Source organism: Chiloscyllium punctatum, chromosome X, assembly GCF_047496795.1.
Source record: "Chiloscyllium punctatum isolate Juve2018m chromosome X, sChiPun1.3, whole genome shotgun sequence".
In the NCBI taxonomy this organism is placed as follows: domain Eukaryota; kingdom Metazoa; phylum Chordata; class Chondrichthyes; order Orectolobiformes; family Hemiscylliidae; genus Chiloscyllium; species Chiloscyllium punctatum.
The window spans coordinates 20,327,386-20,349,075 of NC_092791.1; the positions used below are offsets into that span (position 1 = coordinate 20,327,386).

Genomic DNA, 21,690 nt, shown 5'->3' on the forward strand with positions numbered 1-21,690 from the left:
TCTTGATAAACAAGTTCGAAAAACAATATATAACCGGCATCATTACAGTTTGCTAAGTCAATTTGATTTTATTAGCAAATTTTGACCTTGTTTTCTTCAGTTCTCAATCTCACTGACTTATGTAAACAGTGAATAAGAGCAGGCTTAACATAAAACCTTGCGTGACACAGCTCATCACTTCTGATGCAGTCTCCTTTATCCTTACAATTTGCTTTCTGGCCTCTGACTATCTTGGTATCCATGCAACTAATTCCTCTTAATTCCATACGCCATTATCAAGAGCCTTAAAAACCCTCTCAGCACTTGTACATGAACACATAAATAGATGCACAAATACACCACACACAATCACGTTGATTTTTATCTCCTTTGCTTATTGTCCATCATCTTCTCCCTGTAAAGTGATCAGAGCTGGTTTCCTTTATACCAGAGCACAGCAAAAGTGTCTGTCATTGTTGTTTGGTAATCAATGTCGTAATTGCTTGTATCCATAGCGACAAAGTTTTTTTGCACGGAAGCTGCTTCAAGTCTCCCAGACACTACGTGCCTTGTTATTGGGGCAGGACCGTTTCAGGCGACGCTACTGGGTTTTTCCCCACCTCTGTGGGGTGTTTGTGGAAGGCTCTGAGGGTTCGCTAGGTAAGACTGACAATGCCAACTGTTCTGTGGTAAAATACTGTTTCCATTTCAGGGAATTTGATGCTGTGAGACACTTGTCTATAATTTTTCTGCCAAAATTGATGATTTAATCATTTATTGCCTAATATTTAGTTTAGATTAGATTCCCTACAGTGTTGAAACAGGCCCTTTGGCCCAACAAGTCCACACCGACCCTCCGAAGAGTAACCCACCCAGACCCATTTCCCTCTGACTAATGCACCTAACACTCTGGGCAACTTAGCATGGCCAATTCACCTGACCTGCACATTTTGGACTGTGGGAGGAAACCCACGCAGACACAGGAAGAATGTGCAAACTCCACACAGACAGTCACCGAAGGCTGGAATCGAATCCAGGTCCCTGGTGCTGTGAGGCAGCAGTGCTAACTACTGAGCCACTGTGCCGCCCCCTAAAGCTAAGAATTAGAATTAGAATCCCTACAGCGTATAAATAGGCCCTTTGGCCCAAGAAGTCCACAACAATTCTCCGAAGAATAACCCACTCCCCTATGTTTACCCCTGACTAATAACTTACACAATGAGCAATTTAGCATGGCCAATTCTCCTAACCTATTCTCTCCTTTCTTCTGCCCTACTCAGCCCCTGAACGAAAGGCACTGGGCGAAGGTTCCAGATTTCCCAGCAGGCCTCTGATACCTTACCCCACTGCCCCCTCACCTTGTATGACAAAGTAATTAACGGCACAGAAGTGGGCCATTCAGCCTGTCAAAGCCATACCAGGTCTAGGCATAGTAAGTGGTGGCCTGAGAGGCATCTGAATGAGTCATAGAGATGTACAGCACGGAAACAGACCCCTCGGTCCATCCCGTCCATGCCGACCACATATCCCAACCCAATCTAGTCCCACCTGCCAGCACCCAGCCTACGTCCCTCTAAATCCTTCCTATTCATATACCCATCCAAATGCCTTTTAAATGTTTCAATTGTACCAGCCTCCACCACTTCCTCTGGCACTCTCCATACACATACTTTCCAAAAACTCTGCCCATCGTCATGTGCCCTGGCATGAATTACTGCTTTTAAAAGAGAAGGGAAAACAAGTGTAATGAACAGGAATAAACAGCAGGCTTGGGAGGGAGGAAAGTTGGGGTTTGAACTCTACGCTTATTGGGCATAGCCAGCATTGTGATCTACAAAATGTATTTTTGTTGAGGAGATGTCATATTTTAGTCTTGACCTTCCTTTCCATCAGGCACTGAAGAGTTGGAAGCAGAAAAGAGCAAGCTTTTGGAGAATGCCCCAATTAAAGTGGAGGCGAGCGAGGTAGCTGACAAGAATCCAACCACTCTGGGTCAGCCAGCAGATAACCAGCAGGGAATATGTGACGCCGAACTGGTCAACCCAGAAAATCCAAAGTTGCAAGATGCTGCATATGCCAAACATTCCAGTGATGCTATCCAAGACTCCCATTCCACCAGTCAGACTCCTCAAAACATTGACCAGTCGGGTGTTTTTTTAGCCTGGCTGAGCATCCTACAGAACTCTGTGTCAAACCTTTCCCTTCCTACACCTCACTGCAGCTCTAACAAAGATAACCCGAGTACTATCTCCCCAGAAGTGCTGCTGGCCAGCAATCGGAAGCTGTTTGATCTTAGCATCCCAAACTCAGAGCAAAGTGTCAAAGAGTGTGCTGAGAAACATGGACAGTGGTTCAGCCTTTTACCTAGAACACCCTGCGATTCCTCATCGATTACCCATCTGCCATTTTCTTCACAACAGAATCAATCCCAGAGACTGGATTCTGATACAAGTCAGCTGAACCAAGATGGACTAAAGCCACTTACATCTCCTGAGTTTACATCATCACAGGTATTTGGTTTGCTGTTTTGAATGCTGGAGGGAGAAAGAAGGATATGAGTGGAAGTGAGGTTTTTTTAAAAACATTGACTGAGTCAGTGGTAGCTTTTCACCTCTGAATCTTGGCTGGATTGATAACTGCCAGAGCATTAACTGCATTTGGGTTGTCTCAGTCCAGCTCCTAGTGGGCTTTACATAATTACTCAAACATTATTTAATGATCAACCTCACTCAGAAAAGCCTGAATGATGACTCATGCAGGCAATGGAAAATGTTCAATACTGGATCTTTCTTGAAATATGGCACATTTTTTGGACAGAGTCTAAAAGCTAAAGGTAGCTTTATTCGAACATTAAAGAACCCTTAACAATATACTCAGAAAGCCAGAGTATGTTCACACAAAGTCAGTATGCTTTTATACAAGAGAAATCATGTCTGATAAAATTGGAGTTTCTTTGAAGATGTAACTAGTAGGGGGAGTGTAGATAAAGGGAAACCAACAAATGTTGTATACTTGGATTTCCAAAAGGCTTTTGACAAGTTGCCATATCAGACGTTAATATGCAAGATATGGGCTCATTAGATTTACAGGATAATATATTAACATGGATAGAGGATTGGTTAATAGACAGAAGCATAATATGGGTAAATAAACAACCTCCAACACAAAATAATCTAAACATTTCCCCTTAACATTCAATGGTGTTACCACCACTGAATCCTCATTATCAACAGCCTGAGGGAGGGCTACCATTCACCAGCAACTGAACTGTACTCACCATGTAAATATGGTGGCTATGAGAGCAAATCAGAGGCGAGGAATCCTGCAGCGAGTAAATTCATCTCTTGACTCCCCGGTGCCTGTCCACTGCGTACAAGGTACTAGTCAGGATGGAATACTCTTCACTTACTTGGATGGGCGTGGTTCCAACAACACTCATGTAGCTCAGTTCCATCCAGGGCAAAACAGCCTACTAGATTGGCACTCCTTTCACACCCAAAGCAGTCACTCCTTCCACCGCTGACACACAGTGGCAGCAGCACGAGATTATGGTAGTAACCACTAAGGCTTCTTCAAAAGCACCTTCCCAACTTGCAACCTCTATCACCTAGAAAGACTAGGGCAGCAGATACGTGGAAGCACCACCACCTGCAAGTTCCCCTCTTATCCACATACCATCCTGACTTGATTGATTTATTGTTGTCACATGTACCACGATACAGTGAAAAGTGGTGTTTTGCGGGCTATACAGGCAGATCGTACCATACAAAGTGCATTAGAGTAGCAGAACACAGTGTTACATTCACAGAGAGAGAGAGAGAGAGAGAGAGAGAGATCAGAATTAACATTTGAGAGGTCCATTCAGAACTTTTATAATAGCAGCAATGAAGCTGTTCTTGAATCTATTTACATGTGTATTCAAACTTATACATCCCGTACCCAACAGAAGAGGGTGAAAGAGTGTATAACTGGGTGGGAGGGGAATTATATGACTTGGAACCATATTGCCATTTTGTCACTGTTTCTGGGTCAAAATCCCTAACAGCATTGTGGGTGTACCTACGCCATATGGATTGCAACAGTTAATGTAGGCAGCACATCGCCACCTTCTTCAGGAATATTAGGAATGAGTAATAAAGTCTGGCCTAGCTACCGACACCCACATTCTGTGAATGAGTACATGAAAATTCAAGGGACATGGGGAGTGGACAGGAAAGGGAAGTTGAGGCCAAAGATCAGCCATGATCGTGTTGAATTGTTGAACTCGAGGGGCCAAATGGTCCAATCCTCCTTCTTTTGCTTATGGTCTTATATAGCTGAGGTTCATACCTGATCTGGGCATGTGTCTGACACTGGAGACAAAAAATGTGAAGTGTTAGATATAACCCAAGACTAGCACCTTTTACCTGAATTAAAACAAGAAACCCGAGCACTTACCCAATAAAAACAGAAGTTGCTGGAGAAATCCAGCAGGTCTTGCAGCATCTGTGGGGAGAAAACAGAGTGAACATTTTGAGTCTAGTGACTTTTTATCAGAACATTAGATACAGTACACCTCTTGAGATCAAATCTGTGATTTGATAAGGAAACATTAACAGCTGTGTTTAAGTTTCGGTATGATCGTAGGGCAGTTGCACATCCTCCTGAAGACATAGAATCACTACAGTGGAAACAGGCTTTTCGGCCCATCGAGTCCACACTGATCCCCTCACGAGGAACAGCCCATATGGAACCAACACTTCCCCGCCCCCACCCCCACCCCCCAACCTCCAAACTCCACATTTCCCGTTACTAATCCACCTAGCCTGCACATTATGGATAATTTAGCATGGCCAATCTGCACGTCTTTGGACTGTGGGAGGAAATTGATGCAGACATGGGGAGAATGTGCAAACTCTACACAGACAGTCACCCGAGGCTGGAATTGGACCTGGGCCCCTAGCGCTGTGAGGCAGCAGTGCTAAACACTGAGCCACTATATTGCCCAGTAACAACCACTGCCATTTGGAATTTTGTTCTGTTAGTGAGACTGATTCCTCTCCAAGCGGTCCAGCTGGTTAAAGCAGTGAATACAGAGCAATAGATCCCAAGCAAGTTGAGAAGTGGTCTCAACAGCGGGTGTAGGTAACTCCTAGTGACTATCTAGCAACCTCTGCTGGAAGGAGTGAGTGATGTCAGGCAATCATAAAATCCTAGAATGATACAGCGATTTACTCCATTATGCGATGAGCTGACTTAGTAGCTACAAGGCTGTCAGCGTTGCTGACACTTTAATATGCAAAGTCACAAATGAGGCATTGGCCCATGAGGAAGGTAGAGAAGGGAACTGTGGAGCAGGAATGCAGCAACACCTCCAACAGAAGAAGGGGAGAACATTAACAAGAAAAGGGTGTTGAGGAAGTAAAAGCCTGATTTTCAAAGCATGGTAAATGATCAATACACATCAGAAGCAAGGAGTCCTTCCTTGAAAATGGGATTGGCAAATTGTGGGCTCACTGTTGAAGGAGCTGTCCTCGACACCACAGCCAGGTGGTTCCTCACGCTGATCTCCACTACTGCACCCAAGTGTCCATTCCTGAGATGTCAGTCTGGCCAATGTGTCCTCAAGCCTTACCCCAAAATAGCCTTACTCACAGTCATGGAATGTCTTGTACTTCTCTCCCCCAAAAGGTCAATCTTGCCCACAATCAGTTTTTATTGGTCAGGCCCATTTACTGCAATCTTTGGTTGCCCAACGAATGCTACTTTTGTGAACCATACCAGTTGCTTCTGTGAAGAGTTACTGCCCTGACTGTTATCTCTTAGTTCCCCAGTGCAGAGTATTAAGACTTCAAATGTCTGAAATTCAATTCAGAACGGAAACCAAACATAGGGGCCCCTCCAGTTTGTGTCAGTAGTGCCTTCACTCTGGACTGCAGCGGTTCAAGAAAACAGCTCACCACTACCTTCTCAAGGGCAACTAGGGACGGGCAATAAATGCTGGCCAGCCACATCCTACCAATGAATTTTGAAAACCTCAACACTGCCATGTGAGGAAGCTTTATGTTTCTAAATGTTTCTCAAATGAAATCTAAAGTGTTCTGATGAACTCTCCTCTTGGGGCCTGTGTGATGGTGCAGCCTAGGTTTTTAGCAGTACATGACTCTGCTCACCACTCTCTCTTCATTCTCTTCTGCTTTCTCTGATGCTACACGTGGATGTTCCATTTGATGGGCAGTCTGCAGACTCGATGGACCCCGCTGCTCCTTGCGAGACCCTGATCCCCACTTCTCTCGAAGTTGGCTCCACTGTGACCAAACCAAAGGTCAAGTCTCGTCGTTGCGATAGTGCTCCTCAGAGTGTATGCTTTTTGCCACCGACACCTAGACGTCGTGGACGGCCATCAAAATTGCAGAAAGAGATGAGTCAGCGGCAATTGAAACCTATTCCAGAAGGTGAGATGCTCACTCCAAGTCAAATGTCACTTTGTCTTATTGGGGAAGGGAGCTAAGATTGTTACAGAGTGCCATAAAGGTTGACTATTTTGCTATAATCTTTAAGGCCACAAAGTTACATTGCTGTTAAATAACCTCAAAGACTCAATCCCATACCAAGTGCTCCCAGTAAGGAATGGTGCTTATGTGGAGCACCATTTCTGAAGATCCTGTTCTAACACTGATCTTTGAAATCAGCTACCAAAAAAAAAACCAAAAGGCGAATATTGGCCACCTTGGAAAATGCTGCATAATAACTTAAGAAATAGGAGCAGAATCAGGCAATTCAGCCCCTCAGGGCTGTCTCAATATTGAACAAGATTGTGGCTGATCTGCCACAGGTCTCAACGTCTCTTTCCTGCCGGCCCTCAACATTTCAAAAATCTATCTACCTTTCCTTTAAATATTTAGTGATCTAGTCTTCACAACTCTCTCGGGTAGAGGATTCTAGACATTCACTCCCATCAGCAAGAAGTAATTTCTTCACTTTTTTAAAAAAATGAATGCCCCTTTATTCTGTAACTGTGACCCCACCAGTGGAAACACTTTTCAATATTTACCTGATCAAGTCCTCTCAGAATCTTGTATATTTCAATAAGATCACCCCAGATCACCCCTCATTCTTCTACACTCGAATGAATAAAGACTCACCTGATAAGTCAACCCCTTCATCCCAGGAATCAACTGAGTGAAACTCTTTTGAACTGCCTCCAATGCCAGTACATAGTTTTTTAAATACAGGGACCAAAATTGCACACAGTACTCCAGGTCCATCCTCACCAACGCTTGTACAATTGTAACTAGTTTTAAAATTCAACCCCCTGACAATAAAAATCAAATTTTCATTTGCCTTCTTAATGACTTGCTGCACCTGCATGCTAATGTTTTGTGTTTCATGCACAAGAATACCCAGATCGCTCTCCACTGCACTTTTATTTTGGAGTCTCTCTCCATTTAAATGATAGTCTGCCTTTTGATAAATTCTACCAAAATGCATAATCTCTCACTTTCCTATATTAGACTCCACCTGCCAGTCACTCATCCTGTTTATCCCCATGCAGGTTCTTTATGTCCTCATCACAACATTCCCTCTGACCAATTTTGGCACATTAGCAAATTTGGATTAAAAACTCAGCATTTTATGAGCAAATGTGTCTCCTACAGGTGACCCCAAGATATTATGTGTTGCATATTTCCACAATTTTCCAGTCTATTGGTGATAAATTTAGTTTGTGTATAAATCCATTCTTGTAAACCTCCGTATTACCAGCTTCCCCACACTTCAACACCCTCATTCTTCAGCTCAATCCACTCTGTTCATCTAATTGTGTGTGCAGAATAGTTACGCAGTAAATTAACATCAATGTTTAACTGGTGCCTAAACCAGTTATTGTGAACAGTATTCTTATTGTGAATAATTATTGATTGCTTTGTGGAAAACATGTGACATTACATTATGGCCTTTTACTCACTTCCAATCACTCGTCATCATTAACTAAAATACATTGTGGTTTCATTGAATTGACTTTTGTAAGCAGGAATTAAGAAGGGAATTATGCTGCTATTAAGCTAATTCTGAGGCTAATAACACTATAGGGCCAATTCTGTCATCAGCACTTAGGCTTGTCACAGACAAAGCTGCAGGCTGGGAGCTAGGTCTTGTAAAATTACTGTAGCTTTCCATTTTAAAAGACAGACCTACATTTTTATGGTGCCTAATATAAAGGTGGGATCAGTTGAGCTCAGTTGACTGGAGGGTTGGTTTGAAGAGCAGTGTGATGGGTTCAATTCCTATCACTGGTTTGTAGTTACCATGAAGGACTCTCCTTCTCAACCTCTTCCCTCACCTGAGGACTGGTGGCCCTCAGGTTAAATCACCACCAGTTGCTTCTCTCTCTAATGGGAGAGCAGCCTTTATGGTCTGGTAAAACTATGGCAACACAACATAGAACAATACAGTGCTGAATAGGCCCTTTGGCATTCGATGTTGCACCGATCTGTAAACTATTCTCAGCTCATCCCCCTACACTGTCCCATCATCATCCATGTGCTTATCTAAGGATTGTTTAAATCTCCCTGATGTGGCTGAGTTGACTACATTGGCAGGTAAGGCATTCCACGCCCTTACCACTCTCTGAGTAAAGAACCTGCCTCTGACATCTGTCTTAAACCTATCACCCCTCAATTTGTAGTTTTGCCCCCTTGTACAAGCTGACATCATCATCCTACGAAAAAGACTTTCACTGTCTACCCTATCTAATCTTCTGATCATCTTGTACTATCAAATTCCCTCTTAGCCGCCTTCTTTCCAATGAGAACAGACCCAAGTGTCTCAGCCTTTCCTCATAAAACCTTCCCTCCAGACCAGGCAACATCCTGGTAAATCTCCTCTGCACCTTTTCCAATGCTTCCATATCCTTCCTGTAGTGGGACGACCAGAATTGTACACAATATTCCAAGTGCGGCCGCTCTAGCGTTTTGTACAGTTGTAGCATGACAGCATGGCTCCGAAACTCAATCCCTCTACGAATGAAACCTAACACACCATATGCCTCCTTAACAGCATTATCCACCTGGGTGGCAACTTTCAGGGACCTATGCACATGGACTCCAAGATCACTCTGCACATCCACACTCCCAAGAATCTTTCCACTGGCCCAGTACTCTGCCTTCCTGTTATTCTTCCCAAAGTGCATCACCTCACAGTTAGCTGCATTGAACTCCATTTGCCACCTCTCAGCCCAATTCTGCAGTTTATAAGAGTTAAAAAGTCTTCCTAGCCTTACACAAGGCCTTGGTAACTGGAGTAATATGTGTATAGTTTTGATTTCCTTACCAACTGAAGGATATAGTTGCCTTGGAGGAAATGCAATAAAGTGGACTGATTACTGGGGTGATTCTCCTTTGAAGACAGAGTGAGGAGAATTGGCCAATATTTCCTGGAGTATAGAAGAATGACAGAGATTGATAGATTTTTGGGTATGAAGGGAATTGAGGGATATAGTCATGCTGTGGGAAGATAACGTGGAGGTAATTGATCAGCTCTGATCATATTGATTGAAGGAGTGTGCTGAAAAGGGCTTATTCCTCCTCCTGGTTAGGCCACTGTTGGAATATTGCGTGCAATTCTGGTCTCCTTCCTCTCGCAAAGATGTTTTGAAACTTGAAAGGGTTCAGAAAAGATTTACAAGGATGTTGCCAGGGTTGGAGGGTTTGACCGACAGGGAGAGGCTGAACAGGCTGGGGCTGTTTTCCCTGGAGCGTCGGAGGCTGAGGGGTGACCTTATAGAGGTTTACAAAATTATGAGGGGGCATGGATAGTGTAAATAGACACAGTCTTTTCCCTGGGGTCGGGGAGTCCAGAACTAGAGGGCATAGGTTTAGGGTGAGAGGGGAAAGATATAAAAGAGATCTAAGGGGCAACATTTTCATAGAGGGTGGTACGTGTATGGAATGACCTGCCAGAGGAAGTGGTGGACGCTGGTACAATTACAACATTTAAAAGGCATTTGGATGGGTATATGAATAGGAAGGGTTTGGAGGGATATGGGCTGGGTGCTGGCAGATGGGACTAGATTGGGTTGGGATATCTGGTCAGCATGGACGGGTTGGACCGAAGGGTCTGTTTCCGTGCTGTACATCTCTATGACTCTGTTTGGTTCTTTCATGATGCCAGTACATCCCAATATACTTTACAGCTAATTAAGTACTTATGAAATGTATTGTAATGTAGGAAACATGGCAGCCAATTGTACACAGCAAAGACTGTCATTAGGCAATGTGATAAAAACCTGTTTATTAAGCTTACTTTAGTGGTAGCTTGGAAGAATTAATATTGTGGTGAAAGTGAGTACCGGAGATTAGGTTGAGAGTGTGGTGCTGGAAAAGCACAGCAGGTCAAGCAGCATCCAAGGAGCAGGAAAATCGACGTTTCAGGGAAAAGCCCTTCTTCAGGAATGAGGCTGGAAGCCTTGGGGGTGGAGAGATAAATGGGAGGGGAGTGGGGCTGGGAGGAAGGTAGTTGAGAGTGCAATAGGTGGATGGAGGTGGGGGTAAAAGTGATTAGGTCAGAGGGGAGGGTGGGGCGGATAGGTGGGAAGGAAGATGGACAGGTAGGACCGGTCATGAGGATGGTGCTGTGCTGGAAGTTTGGAACTGGGGTAAGGGGGGGGGAATGAGGAAACTGGTGAAGTCCACATTGATGCTGTGGGATTGGAGGGTCCCAGGTGGAAGCTGAGGCTTTCTTCCTCCAGGCTTGGGTGGTGAAGGAGTGGTGGTGGAGGAGGCCCAGGACCAGCATGTCCTCAGTAGAATGGGAGGGGAAGCATGGGGTGGTGGGGCAGGTATCCTGAGATGTTCTCTGAAGTGCTCTGCGAGTCGGCATCCTGCCTTCCTAATCTGCATCGGGAACAACGGATACAGTAAATGACGTGTGTGGAAGTGCAGGTAAAACTCTGATGGATGTGGAAGGCTCCTTTGGGGGATTGGATAGAGGTGAGGGGGAAGGTGTGTGCGCAGGTTTTGCAATTCCTGCGGTGGCAGGGGAAGGTGCCGGGAGGGGAGGGTGGGTTGTTAGGGTGGACCTGACCAGGTAGTTGCGGAGGGAATGGTCTTTGCGGAAAGCAGATCGGCTTGGGGAGAGAAATATATCTCTGGTGGTAGGGCCCTTTTGTAGGTGACAGAAATGGTGGAGGATGATGCGATGTGTACAGCAGTTGGTGGGGTGGAAGGTGAGGAACAGGGGGTTCTGTCCTTGCTGTGGTTGGAGGGGTGGGGTTTGAGGGCAGAGGTGCAGGATGCAGATGAGATGCATTGGAGGGCATCATCAACCTCGTGGGAGGGGAAATTGCAGTCTTTAAAGAAGGAGGCCATCTGATGTGTTCTGTGGTGGAACTGTTTGCAATTGGAAGGGTGGTGTTCGAGGACAGAACCCCTCCAGTACTCACTTTCCACCCCACCAACCTCCCTATACTGCATCATCCTCCGCCATTCCACAACCTACAAATGGACCCCACCACCAGAGATATATTTTCCTCCCCACCCGATCCGTTTTCCGTAAAGACCGTTCCCTCTGCGACTACCTCGTCAGGTCCACGTCCCCCACCCCCAACAACCCACCCTCCCCTGCCACCGCAGGAACTGCAAAACTTGAGCTCACACCTCCCCCACCTCATCTCCGTCTAAGGCCCCAAAGGAGCCTTCCACATCCATCAAAGTTTCACCTGCACATCCACCAATATCATTTGTTCTATCTGTTGCTCCTGATGCAGTCTCCTCTACATTGGACGCCTCCTCACGGACCGCTTCAGAGAACATCTCCAGGACACCCGCACCAACCAACCCCACCATCCCATGGCTGAATATTCAACTCCCCCTCCCACTCCGCCAAGGACATGCAGGTCCTGGGCCTCCTCCATTGCCACTCACTTACCACCCGACGCCTGGAGAAAGAACCCCTTTCGCCTTAGGACCCTCCAACCCCATGGCATCCATGTGGATTTCACCAGTTTCCTCATTTCCCCTCCCCCCACCTTATCCCAGTTCCAACCTTCCAGCTCAGCGCCAGCCTCATGACCCGTCCTTCCTGTCCATCTTCCTTCCCACCTATCTGCTCCACCCTCCCCTCTGACCCGTCACCTTATCCCCACCTCTATCCAGCTATTGCACCCTCAGTTAACTTCCCACCCTCCCCTCCCATTTATCTCTCCACCCTTGAGGCTCCCAGCCTCATTCCTGATGAAGGGTTTTTGCCCAAAACGTCGAGTTAACTGGTCCTCAGATGCTGCCTGACCTTGCTGTGCTTTTCCAGCACCACACTCTCAAAGATTAATATTGTCTCAAGACATTGACGAAACCTTTGTTACACTTCAAGGCACAGAATCTTTCACATTCACCTGTAGGGGAAGGCAGCTGTTTAATCTCTCATTTGAAAACTGGTACTCTTGTCAATGCAGCATTCTCTCAGCCCGGTACTGGATGTGGTACTGTAGAATGGACCTTCACCCTTGGAATGTTACCCACAGAGCCATAACTAATACATATGCCTTTGTCACACTTGCCTCAACACTTGTGGCTACTGCCTCTATTACATAACAAACTGTGAACATTTACATAAATATGTATTTGAACTTTATTTCTCCACTTTTCAGAACCTGTGTAAATTTTCAGACAGAGCAGAATTTTGTAAAAGAAATGAATAAAATGGTATTATTTCTTTAACTTGCTTTGCTTGAAAGGTTTTCCCTTCATTCTGAAACAGTACGCAAGCTTAATTCTTTATGCAAAACCTGGGTCAGGAGTCACTGTCCATTCCTATTGATAGAGTGCTTTCTATTGGACAGCAGTAGTATTACAGCTCTTTAATATCAAACTAGTGTGTAGGGTTCAGTATCTCCTGGTGAATTTATTACTGAGCTATTTGTTACACCTTTAGCTTTTTAAAGCATGCTTTTCTTCAATATTAAGTCTTTTTAAAAGTCTCTCTGAAACTCTGCCTACACTGCAAAAGTGAATTGGATAAATATTTAAAGGGGCTAATTTGACAGGAGGAGTGGAACTAATTGGATAGTTCATTTCAAGAACCAACCACAGGCACAGTTGGCTGAATGGCCTTCCTCAGTGTTGTGCTGTTTGTGATTCTCTACAAGTCAATCTATTCTGCGACCAAAGGACTATTTCTTAGATCAAATTGCCTTTGTAAAAACAAGGACTGCAGATGCTGGAAACCAGATTCTAGATTAGAGTGGTGCTGGAAAAGCACAGCAGTTCAGATGAAGGGCTTTTGCCCGAAGTGTTGATTTCCTGCTCCTTGGATGCTGTCTGAACTGCTGTGCTTTTCCAGCACCACTCTAATCTAGAATCAAATTTGCCAGAATTGCAGAGTCAGGCAGCAAGATACAGTTTTTCCATGTAACCAAATATGCCATGATAAAAATATACTATCGAGTGCCAACATGGGATTTCAGTAGGTGCTCTTCCTATCTTTATTTAGTTGTGATAACCATCAATCAACCTAGCCACCAATTCCTCAAAGATGTCAGCCATTGCTCAGTGGGTAGCACTCCAGAACTTGAGCATAAAATTCCAGGCTGCCTCTCCAGTGCAGTGCTGAGAGAACACTGCACTGTTGAAGTGTTGTTGTTTTGGATGAGGTATTAAAACAAGGCCCATCTATCCCGTCAGGTGGAACTAAAAGATCCTGTGGTACTATTTCAGGGGAGTTATCCCCAAAGGTCTGGCCAATATTTATCCCTAGGCTAATAAAGGCAAAAATACTGCGGGATGCTGGAAATCTAAAACAAGCGCAGAGAATGCTGGAGAAACCTGGCCAGTCTGGCATAACTGTGGAGAGGGAGTCCAGTATGACTGTTCTTCAGAGCTTGAAATTAGAGGAAATTTGTGTTTTTCTTTATTCCAGGATTAACATCACATAAACAGATTATCAGCTCATTCTCACATTTCTGTTTGTGATGCTTGTTGTGCCCAAATTGTCTGCCATGTTTGCTACAACAGTGACTATATTCTGAGGAAGGGTCACTGGACCTGAAATGTTGACTCTGATTTCTCTTCTCGGATGCTGCCAGACCTGCTGAGCTTTTCCAGCAATCTCTGTTTCTGATTTACAGCATCTGCAGTTCTTTTGGTTTATATCCAATATATTTAATTGGCTGTAAAGTGCTTCGGAACATCCTGAGAAGTTGTGTAAGGCACTATAGGAATTCATTTTTTTAATCTGTACATGGGTTAACACTTTCCACCATTTTCTAAAGTTGTCAGGTACATGAACAAGCCTGCCAGCCATATCGATATTATAGAAGTTGCTTTAACTTCAGATACATTACGTTTGGAAAGCTAACAATACTGCCATATTTGTTTATGCGGAAGCATTAGGATTGAAGAGCAACTTTCAATATTGTTCCCACTATTTAAGGAGCTCGGATCTGCAGTTCCAGTGATTCACTAATTGTATTTTCTTTCTTTTGTAGAGATGCAGAAAGGCTGGTGGCACATTGACAATCTGGAGCAGCTAAATTGCCTCCTTAAAGCCCTTCATCCGCGGGGGCTACGGGAAAAGGCTTTACAGAAACAACTCCTCAAACATATGGACTATGTCAGTCAAGCTTGTATGAGAGAGAAGAAAGGTAGGGCTCTTATTGCTACATAAGATTGCAGTGATCCTGTTATGATTGATACTCCTGCAAAACAGAGGTTTACTGTGATGATAGTGGATACTATTTTCTTCAGAGTACATTTTACCTTTTTGTATTTGGCCAGCCAATTTATCTATAATGTTTGTGAGCTCGCTGTGCAGTCAGAGAGTCATAGAGATGTACAGCATGGAAACAGACCCTTCGGTCCAACCCATCCATGCTGACCAGATATCCCAACCCAATCTAGTCCCACCTGTCAGCACCCAGCCCATATCCCTCCAAACCCTTCCTATTCATATATCCATCCAAATGCCTTTTAAATGTTGCAATTGATCTTTTATTATCTTATTTTCCAAAGGTGCTGGCTATTGTGGGCTACAGTTCCCTAGCTGCCACATATCTAACCTAGTTGACATTATTTATATGAAAATCTGGCCACTGAGTGTCAGTAAATGGTTTGACTAGGGAGGGATTTCTGGACAGCAATCAGACACTAAACTCTGAAGTATTCTTCCTAATCAATAACGCATGGGTATTGAGTCCAATAGCAGCCCAGATCTATTTAACTCCATATTTAATTCCCTGATTTCTCTCCTTTCTCAGATTCCATCTTTAGCAATAATGACAAGGAGCATTCCGTAACGAAGGAAATGGTGGAGAAGTGGAAGCCAGAGAAGTGGGCATTTCCAGTCGATCTTGCAGCTCTGCGCTACCTTGAGGCCCTGGAGCAGAGAGTAATATCTGCAAGTCTGCAGGTGAAGGTAGGAAAGTCCCATCAGACACTAATCTCAAATGATTACACTATGCCCTAGATAAACTGAATAATCATACACTAACTGACACTGCCCTACCATGTCTCTCAATGTAGAAAATCAAAGACTTGTTGCTGCATGAGGATATAGCAATAATTAAACTGTTACTAATTCAGAATTTTTTATTCCAGTTTAAAAGTTACATGTCCCACACATATCAACAACATTTAATTTGAACTTTTTAGGAGAGCAAAACGTCCTGCAGTCCTTTGGAGTCAGACCCCAGCAGCTTGTAAAATGGAGAACTGAGGGAGATTGCGAACAGAATCATTGTAGGAAGATTTTAACAAGAATTTTGAAAGCGAGTTAGAGACGTACTAATGTGGATAGGTTTGGATCTGGGGGGTTTTGAGTTCCAGAAGGAACTGTGGCAGAAGGATCTGCCCTGAGGGGAAGGAAGTTACACAGTGTTTGTGAGCAGAGAGAACTGTAAGACCTTGCACAATGTGGAGAGGAAATGAGGAAGGAATTGTAGATGAGGCTGAGGGGATTGAAGTTGATGTACTGGAGAATGAAAAGCAGCAATGATCAGGGCAGTCAAGCTTGGTGCAGGAAGGAATGGATTTGATGGTGTTCTGCATGAGTTGATTAGAATAGGTTGGAGGACAGAGGGCGAAGGCTATCCGTTTGGACACAATGGCGTGAATGAACATTTAGTGACAGTGAGATTGAGAAAAGGTGGCCATTGTTTCAGAGGCCAACAATATTGATGATGCAGAAGACCTGGCTCGGCTCATGGTTAAACAGGACATTGTGCACCGTTAGATTGGCCTTCAGTGGGCATCACAGAAGAGGGATAGAATTGAGGGTTGAGGTGTGGAATTTCTGGTAGTGCCTGAGCAAGATGACTTCAATTGTGATAATGCTGAGTTGCAGGACATTTGAGTTCAAGTATATCCACCAGGTGATTGTGTACAGTGAAGGTAAGCAGCAGTAATTTGTTGATGATAAATCCTGCTGAAGGGACAGGGCCTTGCTGTCATCATTGAAAAATCAAGGGCCCTGGAGCCACAGTTGAGGGATCAAGGTCTGCAGTGATAAAACAGAAGATAAAATTTATAAGGGAATCAATTAAGACCCTGTGATTGTAGAGAACACTGAGAAAGGTGAAGTGTTCCACAGTTTAGACAGCACGTGTGAATTAGTTGGAGTAGGAGGGCTGCTGATGATTGATGAACTCTCTGAGTTAGTCACTCATTTGACATGAAGAAGTGGAGTGGGTAGAAAAACATGGAAGGGCATGTTCTGAGACCCAGGAAGAACAATGTTTTTCCACACTACATGGACTTAAATGACAGAGGTTTCCACTGTTAATTCCTTACCCACTTACTGCAGTATGTATGTAACTGAGCCATGATGCCATGGGTCAGGTCCTGTGAACATTTCAAGCTTGGATCTTGCAGGACACAGTGTTATCAGATTGCACTATCCCCCAGAACACCTTCACTGATCTGCCTCATATTTCTACATGAGCAGTGAGCAATGCGTTTGATTTGCATAGGGCTGGACCAGTCCAGACACCGACTCCACTCGAGATGACCTGGTGTATTTCGATCAGCAGTGGCTCACCTCAGGTGATGGGAAAATGAAAGATGAGGAGGAGATGGAGTTAATGCGACGAAATAACAACCCTTTGGACTTGGCTGTAACCCGCTTGGCAACGTTAGAATTAAACGTAGAGCGGCGATATCTGAAAGAACCACTGTGTCAACCAGTTTCAGGGAAAGTGGAGAACACTTCTGCAGAGGGTGTCAATGATGCTAAGCAGTACAGGTAATTTACATTGTAAATATTTGCAATATGTTGCTAACATTCTGGTCTAAATTTCATGAGTACCTGTTGGCAGTTTGGGCCCCTCTGTGCTGCCAGTGTGTCTGGGACAATCACAGGAGCCCACCCAAAAGTTCCTCACCTCTGAAATGTAAGCTAACATTTCAGGGCTTTTCAGCAGCATGGATCTTTCAGGAAACTTGCTTGATTTTTGGCCTGATCTTCACTCCATCTTCCCAGGGGAGATTCAGAGCTTGACTTCCATATGGTGTTATTGTTAAAGACGTGCAAAGGTTGCATAAGAATGTTCCATGCCTTAGCAGGGGAGATCATTCACCTGTTCTGTGGCAGTGGAGGCATCCAGTGAACAACAAACTGAATGGCTTTCTTTGTGTCTTTCACACAGCAATGAAGGTCACATCTCTCCTGGCTTAAGTGTGTGGCGAGAAACCTTACTGAAATGCACAAATGCTGCTCAGGTATTCATGTGCATTCAACAACTCGAGAGGGCCATTGCCTGGGAGAAATCTATCATGAAAGTGGTAAGCAAGATATTTCACTCTTGGAATTAATGTAACTTGTAATATCTATCTCAGTGGTTCCCAACCTTTTTAGTAACACAATTTACTTCACAGAGACAGACAATTCCATGGCACGCCCACTGTTTTCAGCTGAATTGATTGCTCTTAAACACCACGCTTACTTGCATGTATGGTTACAGCCTTACGAGAGAGGTTTACAACATAAAACAAGATACAACAAGATAAAGAAGGATCAAAAGCATTAATGTTTCAAATCCACTGGCAAAATAAACTGTCTTCCATTGTGAGCACAGACACGTTTTTAAAATCTACTCAACTCTTTCAGACTATTTGTGGCCCTTAATCTGGTGGCATTGTTTTACATTGATTTTCAATACCTTTATATAAAATTTCACAGCACCACTTGGCCAGTTCTCATGACACATCAGTCAAAAACCACAGATCCATGTAATGACATTTAATGGTATGTGTCTCACCATCTGTCTATTCCTCTGTCATCTGTGTCTGGGTCTTGGCCCATTTACTCTGTTGTCCACTAACCTCACCAATATTACCTGATCCTTCCGGCATTCTCTCCATCACCATTCCTCTAACTTGCACCTTTTATTCACACACTGTGGCAACCTCTTTCCAAGCCTATGCCAACAACAAATCATGTGTATTTCCTTGCTAACTCTGCCACACTTCAGGCGAAAAACCTCCAATTGATATCCACTTTAGTCTGAGACCCACTACACTAGGCACGTATGGCTAGCCTGAGTACCATCACTGTCCAAGGACAGTGAATCCATGTTCTCCACCTGGTCACCTAAGTGACTGGTGCAGGAAATGGATTCTAACATTATGCTGTTGGAATGGGTACGTTTAGTCAGAATTTACTGTTGCTGCTTCTGCTGTGGGAGTACACTTTCATTGAACTAGCTCTGATGAAAAGTCATTTAGACTCGAAACATTAGCTTGCTCTCTTTCCATGGATGCTGCTTGACCCACTGTGATTTCCAGCATTTTTTGTTTTCAGTCTTCGCTGCACCATAATTGTGTGTGACTTCTGACTTTGGATACAGAGTGCTGATTCTGACCGGATGGAGCAGTGGGTTGGAGTATTAAAACTGCTTCTGACCCTGCCTCCAGCCAATCAGATGCCTTCTGTTCATTTTACACTCGCACCTGGATTTAAACAGTGTCACTTCATGAATTTATTCTACAGTCATGTCAGATCTGTGGAAAGGGGGACAAAGATGAGTTTTTGCTGCTGTGCGACAATTGTGATCAGGGATGTCACACCTACTGCCTCAAGCCCAAGATTGTTGAGATTCCAGAGGGAGACTGGTTCTGTCCGATCTGCATTGCCATGGTAAGGAGCTTACGGTTTGACAGGATTGAGATTCTGAACTGGTTCTCAGGGTCAGATACTGTCATTTAGTAAATTCTTTCTGAAATAAACTCCTAACATTACAATACTCACTTATTGCTGTTGTATCTAACATAGTGTACACACCTAGCCCAGAGAATGCAATTTGCTCCCCTACCCAGCAAGAATTAATTTCTTGCCAATCTCGTCATCCTCCCACCTCCTAACATTCATCTCCAGTCTGTTGGTCAAGTGCCCATTCTTCAGTCAGAAACCTGAACAGTGAGGGTCACTGGCTATTTGACCCCAGAGAAAATCCATATCAGGCCTGACCTTGCCCAAAGCATCACATGCAAATTTTCCAATAAGAACCATTAGACAAGAGATGAATAATGATTGCTCTTCCTTACAATTGTCTTCCAGTTAATTCACTCCAAGCTTCCCACACCTCTCAGCTACCACACCAATGTATTCAAATATTTGTAGTTGGACAACTGAAACAAATGGTACTGTTGAGGCAAACCCTCACTTAGAGTAACAAGAACTCAGTTGACTTTTGATGAGACTGCCTTCAGTTTGCGCCCAGCTCTTGAGCCTTCCCACTGGGTTACATTTTTTGTGGGAAACTACTTGATATTTTTCTCCCCATGAGACGAAACGCAGATCAAGAAGGCATTCAGACACCTTTTAATAGTGTGAGCACTTAAAGATAAAGTGTGAACAGCCAGGATAACCAGTCCCATTCTCATCTCTACACTATCCATCAGGTAACACGTTCAGGTATGTGCACAATTATCTCTGCAGCTGCTCACTGGAGCTGGGCTGTGGGAGCACTGTGACCAACTTTGTTTCTTTTTTCCAGGCAAGTAACCAGTCTGTCAGGAGTGGGGCATCCCAGAGAGAAAGCAAACAGAGAAGAAACAGGAGGCATTTCACAAACAAAGCCAATGACTTTGAGTATTTTGACCCACATTGTCCTAGAAAATATATGAAGAAACGCAGAAGAAAGTGTTCATTGCGAGGGGGATCTCCAGCTGCCAAGAGGAAGAAAATATCAAACCGAGACCAATCCAGTGACCTCATGTTATGCGAGTAAGAGCCAGTAGTGTGTGTTCCCTGAACAAGGCTGTTTACTTTCTGCTGGCTTTTACTAATTCCATTTTTCTGTTCCGGGATGTCAGTGAAAGAATGTTGATTTTCCTCTCCAGTTTTATCCTCTCTTAAAGATGTCTTGTTGGCCTACAACTCCCCAACAATAGACACCTTCTATTGTTTCACTTTAGTGGTTATTCTTCATACATGAATACAGACAACAAGTGCCTATTGAACTATAAAAGGCATCATCATCAAGTTTCCATCAGTCAGCACTTGGAACCCTGGCTGATATTTATTCATCCCCTCCTAACACCGAGGCCAGCTGTAACTGTGATTATTTGTGATCAGTATTCAGCACAAATCAGGATTATTCTGATAATTTCAAATGGTGAACTTCGTCAAGAGTCTACCAAAACCATGAATTAACAATCACTAGCTTTCTATAATTGACTGTTGTGTGAGTCAAGATTCGAGTGGTGCTGGAAAAGCACAGCATGTCAGGCAGCATCCGAAGAGCAGGAAAATCGACATTTCAGGCAAAAGCCTCATGAAGGGCTTTTGCCTGAAACGTCAATTGTCCTGCTCCTTGGTGGTCAGGCAGCATCCAAGGAGCAGGACAATTGACGTTTCAGGCAAAAGCCCTTCATGAGGCTTTTGCCTGAAACGTCGATTTTCCTGCTCTTCGGATGCTGCCTGACCTGTGCTTTTCCAGCACCACTCGAATCTTGACTCTAATCTCCAGCATCTGCAGTGCCCACTTCCGCCCTGTTGTATGTGTGACTGAGGCATGGTGTGACTTTCTGTCTGTCTTGGGGACAAGAGATGGAGATGGAGAGTCCTTCCTGACTGACATGCCCTCAATCCCAAGATCCTAAGCTGACAGATGGGAATTTCCAACCCACCCCTCATTGTCACATGTGACAATGCTGCATCAAATCTCTGACATGATTCAAGTCTAATGCTGGGAATTGTACTCTACAGGGTTATCCTCATGGAAATGGAAGCCCACGAGGATGCCTGGCCCTTCCTGCATCCTGTGAACCCAAGGCTGGTGCCTGGCTATAGGAAAATCATCAAAAGGCCCATGGACTTTTCCACCATCAGGAGAAAGTTGATTAGTGGGAAGTAAGTATTATTATCGCAATGATTGTTGAAAGTTAAAGAGAGAAACAGTCAAATATAAAGGAGTCAAGGCAGGAGGTTTTAAGAGGAAGAAAACTCATGCTTTATCTCATCTGTGTTTGTGGGTGGGAATTGATCAGAATGCACTGGCACTGGACGCCAGATCATTATGATCAGGGAAGAGGAGGATTCCCTGCTTTAATGACCACTAATGGCATGGACCTTTCTTAATGAACATATGGAACGCTTTAATGCACTTCTCAAATGTGCCTTGGCTCAGTTGTTTGCACACTTGCTTCTGAGTCACAAAGCTCTAGGTTCAAGTCTCATTCGAGGACTTGAGCACCAAAAATCCAGTCCTGTGGCAGTGCTGTACTTGATATAAGTCCTATCTTT

At 44.2% G+C, this 21,690-nt stretch overlaps 1 protein-coding gene across 6 annotated transcripts in view; it reads left to right on the top strand.

Annotated features, from left to right (window-relative positions):
- Window positions 1-21,690, top strand: part of LOC140471274 (bromodomain adjacent to zinc finger domain protein 2A-like) — a 129,528-nt gene that overhangs the window by 106,235 nt on the left and 1,603 nt on the right. For all 6 annotated transcript variants that reach the window (XM_072567244.1, XM_072567240.1, XM_072567243.1 and 3 more), the window contains 10 exons: window positions 495-639; window positions 1,873-2,489; window positions 6,197-6,413; window positions 14,438-14,593; window positions 15,206-15,363; window positions 16,916-17,187; window positions 17,591-17,726; window positions 18,934-19,080; window positions 19,940-20,169; window positions 21,154-21,297. In XM_072567244.1, the coding sequence (XP_072423345.1) occupies window positions 495-639; window positions 1,873-2,489; window positions 6,197-6,413; window positions 14,438-14,593; window positions 15,206-15,363; window positions 16,916-17,187; window positions 17,591-17,726; window positions 18,934-19,080; window positions 19,940-20,169; window positions 21,154-21,297 (2,222 nt within the window). The remainder of the gene's footprint in view (window positions 1-494; window positions 640-1,872; window positions 2,490-6,196; window positions 6,414-14,437; window positions 14,594-15,205; window positions 15,364-16,915; window positions 17,188-17,590; window positions 17,727-18,933; window positions 19,081-19,939; window positions 20,170-21,153; window positions 21,298-21,690) is intronic.